We start from the raw sequence: 12,557 nt of genomic DNA, 5'->3' as shown, positions 1-12,557 counted from the left end.
CCAATTTTTTATTTTTATTTTGATCCTGGGTTTCATTCCATATCACATTAGAAAGGTTAAAATAAAATTCTATAGAAATAAAATTTTAACAAAATTGTCACAGAAATAGAAAATTTTGTTAAAATTTTATTTCAATAGAAAATTTTATTCGTATAGAAAATTTTGTCAACATTTTATTTCTATAGAATATTTTGTCAAAATTTTATTTCTATTGAAAATTTTGTCAAAATTGTATCTATATAGAAAATTTTGTCAAAATTTTATTTCTATAGAAAATTTTGTTAATATTCTATTCCTATAGAAACTTTTGTCAAAATTTTATTTCTATAGAAAATTTTGCCAAAATTTTATTTTTATAGAAAATTTTGTCAAAATTTTATTTCTATAGAAAATTTTGTCAAAATTTTATTTCTATAGAAAATTTTGTCAAAATTTTATTTCTATAGAAAATTTTGTCAAAATTTTATTTCTACAGAAAATTTTGTCAAAATTTTATTTCTATAGAAAATTTTGTCAAAATCTTGTTTCTATAGAAAATTTTGTTAAAATTTTATTTCTATAGAAAATTTTGTCAAAATTGTATTTCTATAGGAAATTTTGTCAAAATTTTATTTTTATAGAAAATTTTGTCAAAATTTTATTTCTATAGAAAATCTTGTCAAAATTTTATTTCTATAGAAAATTTTGTTAAAATTTTATTTCTATAGAAAATTTTGTTAAAATTTTATTTCTATAGAAAATTTTGTTAAAATTTTATTTCTATAGAAAATTTTGTCAAAATTTTATTTCTATAGAAAATTTTGTCAAAATTTTATTGCTATCGAAAATTTTGTCAAAATTTCATTTCTATAGAAAATTTTGTCAAAATTTTATTTCTATAGAAAATTTTGTCAAAATTTCATTTCTATAGAAAATTTTGTCAAAATTTTATTTCTATAGAAAATTTTGTCAAAATTTTAAAGAACATTTTGTTAAAATTTTGTCAAAATTTTATTTCTATAGAACATTTTGTCAAAATTTTATTTCTATATTTTGTGTCAAAATTTTCTACATTTTGTGTCAAAATTTTCTACATTTTGTGTCAAAATTTTATTTGTATATAAAATTTTGTGAAACATTTATTTCTCTTAAAATTTTGTATTATTATTATATTAGGGCTATAACCAATTTTTTGGCATAGCGCCATGATGTTTTATTAATGAAAAGCATTATCTTGCATCATTTTAAGAAAAAAAAACTTCATCTACCAAACGCATTTTCTAAATCAATACAAAAAAAAAGAAAAAAAAAGAAAATTTAAGTAATTTTATTTCATATCACTTTTCTTATAAGACATATTGGAATGCAATGAATCACGAAGCCAAATTATTGACAATAAAGGTGGCTATACTCGAAAACGCGTCGAAGAAGCTAAAATTTCCATTAAAACTAAAAGTTTGACAGAATTGTTTTCATATTCTAAACTTCATCGCTGTTGGTGGGTGAACTTTTTTGATGCCAGCGAAAAAGTAAAATCGTATTTCTTCATAGTTTTTAATGGCCTATTGGAGTATAGTATGCCAATTTTGAAATTCGCAAAAATTGTTAAAAAGTTATAGCCCTATTTTATATCTCCATAAAATTTTGTCCAAATTTTATTTTTCTATACAATTTTGTCCAAATTTTATTTTTCTATAAAATTTAAAATTTTATTTCTATAGAAAATTTTGTCAAATTTTTATTTCTATAGAAAATTTTGTCAAACTTTTATTTCTATAGAAAATTTTGTCAAAATTTTTTTTTCCGTAGAAAATTTTGTTAAAATTTTGTTTCTATAGAAAATTTTTGTCAAATTTTATTTGTATAGAAAATTTTGTCAAAATTTTATTTCTATATTTTGTCAAAATTTTATTTCTATATTTTGTCAAAATTTTATTTCTATATTTTGTGTCAAAATTTTATTTCTATATAAAATTTTATGAAAAATTTATTTCTCTTAAAATTTTGTCAATATTGTTTATCTCCATAAAATTTTGTCCAAATTTTATTTCTCTAAAAAATTGTGTCCAAATTTTATTTTTCTATAAAATTTAGTCAACATTTTATTTCTACAGAAAATTTTGTTAAAATTTTATTTCTAATTTCCTTTTTCTATTTCTATTAAAATTTTTATATTAGAACTGTCTATAGAAAATTTTGTCAAAATTTTATTTTGTATAGAAAATTTAGTCAAAAAGTTACGCCTATGGAAAATTTTTCAAAATTTTATTTCTATAGAAATTTTATAATTAATATTTTTACTTAATATTTTCTGCTTAAAATGTACTATTTTTACCAAATACGCAAAAAACGAAATTTTATTCATTTCATGAAAAATTGCTGTCAGAATTAAGAAAAATATAAAGGAAAATACCGATTTTCAGATGTCAATATCTCGAAAACTAGGCTTTTCCGCCAAATTTTTTACTTTACATTTACGATTTCAAATCCCTTCTCCTACACTCAAAAAAAAGTTTGTTTATTTTTAACAACTTGTGCTGAAGTAGATTTGTTCCCGAAACTATGATAAGTATTGCTTAAAAATAAAATAAAAAGGTCAACGATAATCAATCTGAAATAAAAATTTTCTATAGGAATAGAATTTTGACCAATTTTCTATAGAAATAAAATTTTCTATAGAAATAAAATTTTCTATAGGAATAGAATTTTGACCAATTTTCTATAGAAATAAAATGTTGACAAAATTTTGTATAGAAATGAAATTTTGTTAAAAATGTTCTATATAAATAAAATTTTGACAACATTTTGTATAGAAATGAAATTTTGTTACAAATTTTCTATAGAAATAAAATGTTGGCAAAATTTTCTATAGAAATAAAATTTTGCGAAAATTTTCGATAGGAATAAAGTTTTGAAAAAATTGTCTATAGAAATAAAATTTTGAAAAATTTTTTATAAAAATAAAATTTCGACAACATTTTTTATAGAAAAAAAAATTGACAAAATTTGTATAGAAATAAAATTTAAGGAAATTGTGACAAAATTTTGACAATTTTTTTTATAAAAATAAAATTTTGACAACATTTTTTATAGAAATAAAATTTTGACAAAATTTGTATAGAAAAATTTTCGATATAAATAAAATTTTAACAAAATTTTCTATAGAAATAAATTTTTGACAAATTTGTCTATAAAATAATTTTTTTCAAAATTTTCTATAGAAATAAAATTTTTACACAATTTTCTTTAGAAATAAAATTTTGACAAAATTTTCTATAGAAATAAAATAGTGATAAAATTCTCTATAGAAATAAAATTTTGACAAAATTTTCTATAGAAACAAGTTTACAAAATTTTCTATAGAAATAAAATTTTGACAAAATTTCCTATAGAAATAAAATTTAAGGAAATTGTGACAAAATTTTGACAAAAATTTTTATAAAAACAAGTAAGGAAAGTCTAAAGTCGGGCGGGGCCGACTATATTATACCCTGCACCACTTTATAGATCTAAATTTTCGATACCATATCACATCCTTCAAATGTTTTGGGTGCTATATATAAAGGTGTGTCCCAAATACATACATTGAAATATCACTCGGTCTGGACAGAATTTGATAGACTTCCACAAAATCTATAGACTCAAAATTTAAGTCGGCTAATGCACTAGGGCGGAACACAATGTTAGTAAAAAACAAGTAAGGAAAGTCTAAAGTCGGGCGGGGCCGACTATATTATACCCTGCACCACTTTGTAGATCTAAATTTTCGACACCATATCACATCCGTCAAATGTGTTGGGTGCTATATATAAAGGATTGTCCCAAATACATACATTTAAATATCACTCGATTTGGACAGAATTTGATAGACTTTTACAAATCTATAGACTTTAAGTTGGCTAATGCACTAGGGTGGAACACAATTTTAGTAAAAAAATATGGGAAACATTTAAATCTGAAGCAATTTTAAGGAAACTTCGCAAAAGTTTATTTATGATTTATCGCTCGATATATATGTATTAGAAGTTTAGGAAAATTAGAGTCATTTCTACAACTTTTCGACTAAGCAGTAGCGATTTTTAAAGAAAATGTTGGTATTTTGACCATTTTCGTCGACATCAGAAAAACATATATGGGAGCTATATCTAAATCTGAACCGATTTCAACCAAATTGAGCACGCATAGCTACAATGTTAATTCTACTCCCTGTGCAAAATTTCAACTAAATCGGAGTAAAAAATTGGCCTCTGTGGTCATATGAGTGTAAATCGGGCGAAAGCTATATATGGGAGCTATATATAAATCTGAACCTATTTCAATCAAATTTGGCACGCATAGTTACAATGCTAAATCTACTCCCTGTGCAAAATTTCAACCAAATTGGGCCAAAACTCTGTCTATTAGAACCATATTAGTCCATATCGGGCGAAAGATATATATGGGAGCTATATCTAAATCTGAACCGATTTCAATCAAATTTTGCACACTTAGCTGTACTACTAATTGTACTCTTAGTGCAAAATTTCAAACAAATTCGGCCAAAAATCTGGCTTCTGGGACCATATAAGTCCATATCGGGCGAAAGATATACATGGGAGCTATATCTAAATCTGAACCGATTTCAATCAAATTTTGCACACTTGACTATACGACTAAGTACAAAATTGACTAGTACAAAATTTCAAGCAAATCGGTATAAAACTCTGGCTGCTGAGTCCATATTAGTGCATATCGGGCGAAAGATATATATGGGAGCTATATCTAAATCTGAACCGATTTCTTCCAAAATCAATAGGGTTCTATTCTGACCCAAAACAGGAACTTGTGCCAAATTTGAAGGCGATTGGACTTAAATTGCGACCTAGACTTTGATCACAAAAATGTGTTCACAGACAGACGGACGGACGGACAGACGGACATGGTTATATCGACTCAGGGACCCACCCTGAGCATTATTGCCAAAGACACCATGTGTCTATCTCGTCTCCTTCTGGGTGTTACAAACATATGCACTAACTTATAATACCCTGTTCCACAGTGTGGCGCAAGGTATAATAAAAATAAAATTTTGAAATAATTTTTTATTGAAATAAAATTTTGACAAAATTTGTAAAGAAATAAAATGTGGACAAAATTTTCGATATAAATAAAATTTTAACAAAATTTTCTATAGAAATAAAATTTTGACAAATTTGTCTATAAAATAAATTTTTTACAAAATTTTCTATAGAAATAAAATTTTGACAAAATTTTCTATAGAAATAAAATTGTGATAAAATTCTCTATAGAAATAAAATTTTGACAAACATTTCTATAGAAATAAAATTTTGACAAAATTTTCTATAGAAAAAAAATTACAAAATCTTCTATAGAAATAAAATTTTTACAAAATCTTCTATAGAAATAACATTTTGACAAAATTTTCTATAGAAATAAAATTTAAGGAAATTGTGACAAAATGTTGACAAAAATTTTTATAAAAATAAAATTGTGAAATAATTTTTTATAGAAATAAAATTTTGACAAAATTTATATAGAAATAAAATGTGGATACAATTTTCGATATAAATAAAATTTTAACAAAATTTTCTATAGAAATAAAATTTTGAGAAATTTGTCTATAAAATAAAATTTTTACAAAATTTTCTATAGAAATAACATTTTGACAAAATTTTCTATAAAAATAACATTTTGATAAAATTCTCTATAGAAATAAAATTTTGACAAAAATTTCTATAGAAATAAAATTTTGACAAAATTTTCTATAGAATAAAAAAAATACAAAATTTTCTATAGAAAAAAATTTACAAAATTTTCTATAGAAATAAAATTTTGACAAAATTTCCTATAGAAATAAAATTTAAGGAAATTGTGACAAAATTTTGACAAAAATTTTTATAAAAATAAAATTTTGAAAACAAATTTTATAGAAATAAAATTTTGACAAAATTTGTATAGAAATAAAATGTGGACAAAATTTTGTATAGAAATGAAATTTTGTTAAAAATGTTCTATAGAAATAAAATGTTGGCAAAATTTTCTATAGAAATAAAATTTTGCGAAAATTTTCGATAGGAATAAAGTTTTGAAAAAATTGTCTATAGAAATACAATTTTGACAAAATTTTTTATAAAAATACATTTTTCGACAACATTTTTTATAGAAATAAAATAAAACCCAGCCAACTAAATACAAATCGATGATTTGAGTTTGGCAAAGGAAAAGAGATATGCTTGCAAATTTGTTTAGGCAGTAGCCGACTATTAAACCCTTTTTCGGAAGGTTCAAGTGTATTTCACTTTGGGTTGAGTGAATTACCCGAATTTATTCTGATAATTGGTTGATAGTTTTGCTGCAAGTAGAGGATGCTGATGAGGAATGTGATAATTCCGAAACAGCTGTACATCCAACCATCTTGCAGTCTATAGGGCTTTGCCCAAATAAATTTGACAAGCATACTTTTCCTCTGTTGGTTAAGCTACACTTGTAGTTTAGTCAATGCATGGCTTTAAGCTGAGATCAAAAACAACAATAACGATTGAAGAGAAGCCAACAATAACAAACAAAACGAATGAAATAAAATTTTGACAAAATTTTCTATAGAAATATCAATGATCTATAGTCTTCACAAGACTTCCGTTGTTCTTTTTGTTCGCATCATATGTGTAATTGGCTTGAGATATTTTATTCGACGGTCTTGTTACGTCTCCAATGATAAGCTGGATTATATCAGCTATAAAGAACAGCCATACAAAATCTCTTCTTAAACCAAGATTAAGGTTAAGATTTTTTTACCAAATTTTTTAATAGGACTTCTATTTGCTGCTTGCAGTTTGAACGGTTCTACTTCGCCTGACAATCACTGACACATCTGGGGCTGATGTCCACAAAAAGTGTTGCTTTAAAGACTGATCCCGTAACGTAAGACGACATCTTCAGTTCTCCTTCGTCCGAAAGGAGTTTCTTGTTTACCGATTTATAAGAATAGAAAGACCAACACTTAGTTGTTTTATCACCAATTTGATAACAACACTTCTATCATTTGTTTCATATGTATCTACCGAAATGTGAGATTTTAATATGTATTTAACCCTTATACTACGTTGGGGTCATTTGATGACCCATATCGTATTTTTCAACACCGCATATATTACTGTTCGAATATAATTAACAATTTCCATCACTCAGTGCATTAATTGGTAACATATTCTCAATTCATGCTGAGTAGTAAGAACTTTTAATTATAATCCAAAAGTAAGAAATTCGGTGATGAAAAATACGATCTAATACCCAAAGTAGTATAAGGGTTAAGTAACATTACTTTGTCTAGACCCCAAATGAATATAAACGATTTTTTTTTTTCATTTGAAAACTACAATACATGAAATTTATTTTCGATATTCGTTTCAACATTCAATTTTCTCCTTATTGCATAAAAAATGGGTCCTTTAATTTCAATAAAGGTCTCTTGAATATATATACGTGTATTTCTTTTTTTTATTTATAATTCATAGAGACACACAACTTTAGGATTCACATTTAACTTCGATATAAATAAGATTTCAACAAATTGTGTCATTGCCATTAATCATTTTCATTAATATCATTTTTATCAGTTAACATCTATTCATTCAGTTTATAATATGTATGTACAGTTTGTCAAGAAAGTGTTTTGACAATGGGTTAAAAATTATGTTTTGTTCCAAAATTAAATATAATTAAATTTTAAAAAAATTTTTTATTATGTATTTTGCAAAGTATACATACGTACACAGAATTAAAAATTTAATAAAATATTTAATATTTCAATTATTTCTAGAATTTGAAATAGTTGGCAATGTCAAAAGACTTTCTTCACATACTGTATGTATTTTCGGCTTTTTTTTAAATTAAAATTGAACCAAATTTTCAATGTTTCTTATAAAATTATATAAAATTCAGAATATTATTATTATTATTTTTAGTTTATGTTAAATGTGGGGGGTGATTTCTTCAGTTCTTCATCTTCTCTATCTGCTTGCAGTTATTGGCATTTGTTTTGAGAATTTCTAATAATTCCAAAAGAATGATGTACTTTATCGTGTTTTATGTAATCTTTATTTTTTTTTGTGTATTTCATCTATTTCATTGTTTAAATAATTTTTAAATATTATCTAAACTATCTACAAATAAAGTGTGTGTTTTTTTCGCAATATTAAATTAATTATAATTGGCAACATATGTATTTTCGAATACTTCAATTAAAAATAATTAACATATGTGTGGTTAAGACATTAGGTGACATAGCTAAGCGAAATAATTGCTTTCAGATTAAAAAAAAAAACAATCTTCAGACTCCGACTCCGCTGGCCCGTTTATACTATAATTTTTTTGGGAGCCACCGTGGTGCAATGGTTAGCATAGCTGCCTTGCATACACAAGGTCGTGGGTTCGATTCCTGCTTCGACAGAACACCAAAAAGTTTTTCAGCGGTGGATTATCCCACCTCAGTAATGCTGGTGACATTTCAATGCTTCTCTAAGTGGTTTCACTGTAATGTGGAACGCCGTTCTGACTCGGCTATAAAAAGGAGGTCCCTTGTCGTTGAGCTTAACATGGAATCGGGCAGCACTCAGTGATAAGAGAGAACTTCACCAATGTGGTATCACAATGGACTGATCACTTTTTCTTTCTTAAACCATAGTGCTTGTGACTAGTGGAGGGAGCCAATGTGGGTGCTATGGTTAACATACAAAGTGTTCTGATTTCAATCCCAGCAAACGAACAAACACCAAGAAATTTTTATCCCCTGTCAGTAATACTTGTGACGTTTCTGAGTATAGCAAAACTTCTCTAAGTGATTTCAGCCGAACTTTGGACTCATGTATAAAACGGGACGAAATTTTCTATAGAAATAAAATTTTGAGTGAAAAAAAAATTGGGACAAAATTTTCTAAAGATATACAATTTTGACAAAAAATTCGATAGGAATAAAATATGACAAATTGAGACAAAATTTTCTATAGAAATAAAATTTTGAGAAAAAAAATTGGACAAAATTTTCTATAGAAATACAATTTTGACTAAAAAATTGATAGGAATATAATTTGGAAACAAATCTATAGAAATAAAATTTTGACAATTTTTTTTATAGAAATAAAATTTTACCAAAAAAAAAAAAATCGAAAGGAATAAAATTTGGCAAATATAATTTGGAAACAAATCTATAGAAATAAAATTTTGACAAATTTTTTTTATAGAAATAAAAATAAAATTTTACCAAAATTTTCTATGGAAATAAAATTTTTACAAAATTTTCTATAGAAATGAAATTTTAACAAAATTTTCTATAGAATTAACATTTTGACAAAATTTGCTATAGAAATAAAATCATTAATATGTTCTGAGTGTAGCAAAACTTCTCTATGTGATTTCACCCGGACTCCGGACTCATATATAAAACTGAGACCCCTTTTAAGAGAGAAATTCAACACTTGAAAAATTAATTTTTTGTTATAATCTATTTCAGGCACTTTCGGAGATTTCTATAGAATTTTGACAAAATTTTGGGACAAAATTTTCTTCTTTACAAAATTTTTTATACAAAATAAAATTATGGGACAACGTTTTCTATAAAAAAAATGTTTGAGACAAAATTTTCTATAGAAAAAAATTGGGACATTTTCTATAGAAATACAATTTTGACTAATAAATCGATAGGAATAAAATTTGGCAAATATAATTTGGAAACAAATCTATAGAAATAAAATTTTGACAAATTTTTTTATAGAAATAAAATTTTGGTATTTTCTATAGAAATAAAATTTTACCAAAATTTTCTATGGAAATAAAATTTTGACAAAATTTTCTATAGAAATAAAATTTTAACAAAATTTTCTATAGAAATAAAATTAATGAAATAAATCTTTAGAAATAAAATTTTGAGTAATTTTTCTATAGAAATAAAATTTTGAAAAATTTGTCTGTATACATGAAAACATGTATAAAAATCCTCTGAAATGTCACCTCTATTAATGAGAGGAGAAAAAATTAAAACTCTTTTTGGTATTCGGCCGAAACGGAAAAAAATGTATATCAATTTCGAAGTAATAGGGGGCTTCTCTCTTATTTCTTTATTTTTTAATCCAAAATTAACAATTATTTCGCTTTTAATTTTTTTTTTTTAATTTTAATAATTTAAATTCATTCCAATTAAAATACTGAATAATAATTAAAACATATATAATTTTTGTTTTTTCAATAAGACCATTGACCAAGAAAGGTATTGGCATTGCAAGTCAATTCACAGCACTGTTGTTTGTCTGCTCACCGTAGATGGCCCATTTTCTAAAGTAAAATAATAATTTTTAAGTTTTTTTCCTGTTTTTTTTTCTTTTGAAAAAAATGCAGGATTTTTTTTAAATACCTTTCATGGTCAATTATTAGACATGCTACTAGAAAATAAAAAATAATAATTTAACATATTAGTGTTCATTCACAATAGACACACTTTTCGTGTTCCTTAATATTCTCATAATTCAATTTAAATTATATTAAAACCTAATAAATCTAAATAAATTTTATATTGCTATAATTTTTATATATTAAAAATAATATGTAAATATTTTAATAATAGTATGATTCTTAAACATATGTTTACATTTGGAATTAAGCTTTAAAAAAAATAAAAACAAACAAAAAAAAATAAATTTTAAAAAGAAAAAATACTAAATTAAAAAAAAAAAAAAGTTTGCAAGGAATTTAAAATTACTTTACTTCCTTTGGTTACTCATTGCATATCATTATCATATTCATCAATAGGCATTCACACACTCTCATATGAAAATAAAATGAATACTTAGGAAAAAAAAATTATATATAAACATACATTAAACTTTTTCTATATTAGCACTCCTTTAGCTTTATCATCATTATCACCGCATTTCATTTCATTCTCGATACTTTCAAAAATTACCATTTTGATTTTTTCCATACGGCTCCCGTTGATATATATTTTCCGGCTAGGATTTTTTTAAGCCATTTTCTTTTTTAGTTTATTTTTCAATATACCCGGAACCAATGACAGGCAAGCACACAATGTTAAAATACCCATTGAGGTCCAAGAGAATGCATCGCTGGAGCTTGTCATCTTTTGTAAAGTTTTACCCGCTTGTATGGCCAATACTGAGGGTGGCGCTACCCCACAAAATGTTCCAAAGGCAAATGTAGACAATGGCACACCGATCACTGGCGAAGCTAAATTGATGAACCAATTGGGTAGAATGGGTGTCATACGCAAGAACAGCATATAGTTGAAGAGGCTATCACGATGTTTATCCACATGTTTTGACCATTCACTGATTTTCTTGGGCCAAAAATGTTTGATGAGACGTCTACCCACTAGATTGGAAAGGCTATAGCATAGTGTGGCACCAACCGATGAACAAAAGCAGATAAGGAACAATGCAATGGGGAAACGATAAAGGAATCCAAGTAAAATGGAAAGAAATAGAGATCCTGGAATAGCAAATGTTTGTAGGCTGTAAAGGGAGAACATTCAATTACGAATTAAGGAAAACCAAAAAATGTGTGGATGTTGATTAAAATATATTTTTTTTTTGAAACTGAGGCTATAAACCCCCCAAAATGTAATTTATTATTGGCAAAAGTTTGCTATAACAACTCAAACTCAAAACAAATCTAAAAATTGACCCACATTATATGCACTAATATTTTGCTATTTTGTGTTATCAACAAACACTTAAATTTTTATGTATATGAAATATTTCCGAATAGACTTCCGATTCATGCAAAGTTCAATGATTTATAGCACAATGCTAAACAGAAAAACAAATTTAATAAACCACTTGTTGATTTATTTCGAAACAAAAAAATATTAATAATAATAAAATCGATCAGCTAATATCAAAGTAAACAAAAAAAAATGGAAAGAGAGTTTAATGGGTATCTACTCCCCAAAAACCATAAGGTCGTGGGAATATCACGTGATGAAAATAATAAAATTAAATAAAAGATTTTAGTATTAACAGGTTGCTTACTAATTCTACATCTATATTTTTTTTTGTCTTGAAAAATTCAAATATGTATGGAATTTTCATTGTTGTTCTCTCTTTCTATTTCTATTTTCTATATACAAAACAAAATCCCCCAGACAAAGAAATGAATATTAATTTGATAAAAGCATTTCAGTGCACATTATTGATCGCTTAGAATAAAAATGACAAATGAATCATTTTCGATTCAGAGAAAATTAAAAAATAAAATGTTGTGTGAAGTGTGATCGTATGATTATTCAATGTTGTCAAATGATATTAAGGCCAACGGCAAAGAAATGATGATCACAAATATAACTTCAAAGTTTAAGAATAAAAGTGAGACAATTTTAGGAACCGTGGTGCAATGGTTAGCATGCCCGCCTTGCATACACAAGGTCGTGGGTTCTATTCCTGCTTCGACCGAACACCAAAAAAGTTTTTCAGCGGTGGATTATCCCACCTCAGTAATGCTGGTGACATTTCTGAGGGTTTCAAAGCTTCTCTAAGTGGTTTCACTGCAATCTGGAAGGCCGTTCGGACTCG

General features: G+C 25.6%; 1 protein-coding gene across 1 annotated transcript in view; it reads right to left on the bottom strand.

Annotated features, from left to right (window-relative positions):
• Nucleotides 1–8,050: 8,050 nt before the first annotated feature.
• The window catches only part of stas (Transmembrane protein stas), a 36,570-nt gene continuing 32,063 nt past the window's right edge, over nucleotides 8,051–12,557 (bottom strand). Inside the window, exon 4 of the mRNA XM_075302523.1 lies at nucleotides 8,051–11,498. Within this exon, the coding sequence (XP_075158638.1) occupies nucleotides 10,991–11,498 (508 nt within the window). The 3' untranslated portion in view covers nucleotides 8,051–10,990. The remainder of the gene's footprint in view (nucleotides 11,499–12,557) is intronic.

Source organism: Haematobia irritans, chromosome 3 (genome assembly GCF_050003625.1).
Source record: "Haematobia irritans isolate KBUSLIRL chromosome 3, ASM5000362v1, whole genome shotgun sequence".
Lineage (NCBI taxonomy): Eukaryota > Metazoa > Arthropoda > Insecta > Diptera > Muscidae > Haematobia > Haematobia irritans.
Note: the sequence above shows the minus strand (reverse complement) of the source record. Positions and strands in the feature narration are given on the sequence as shown.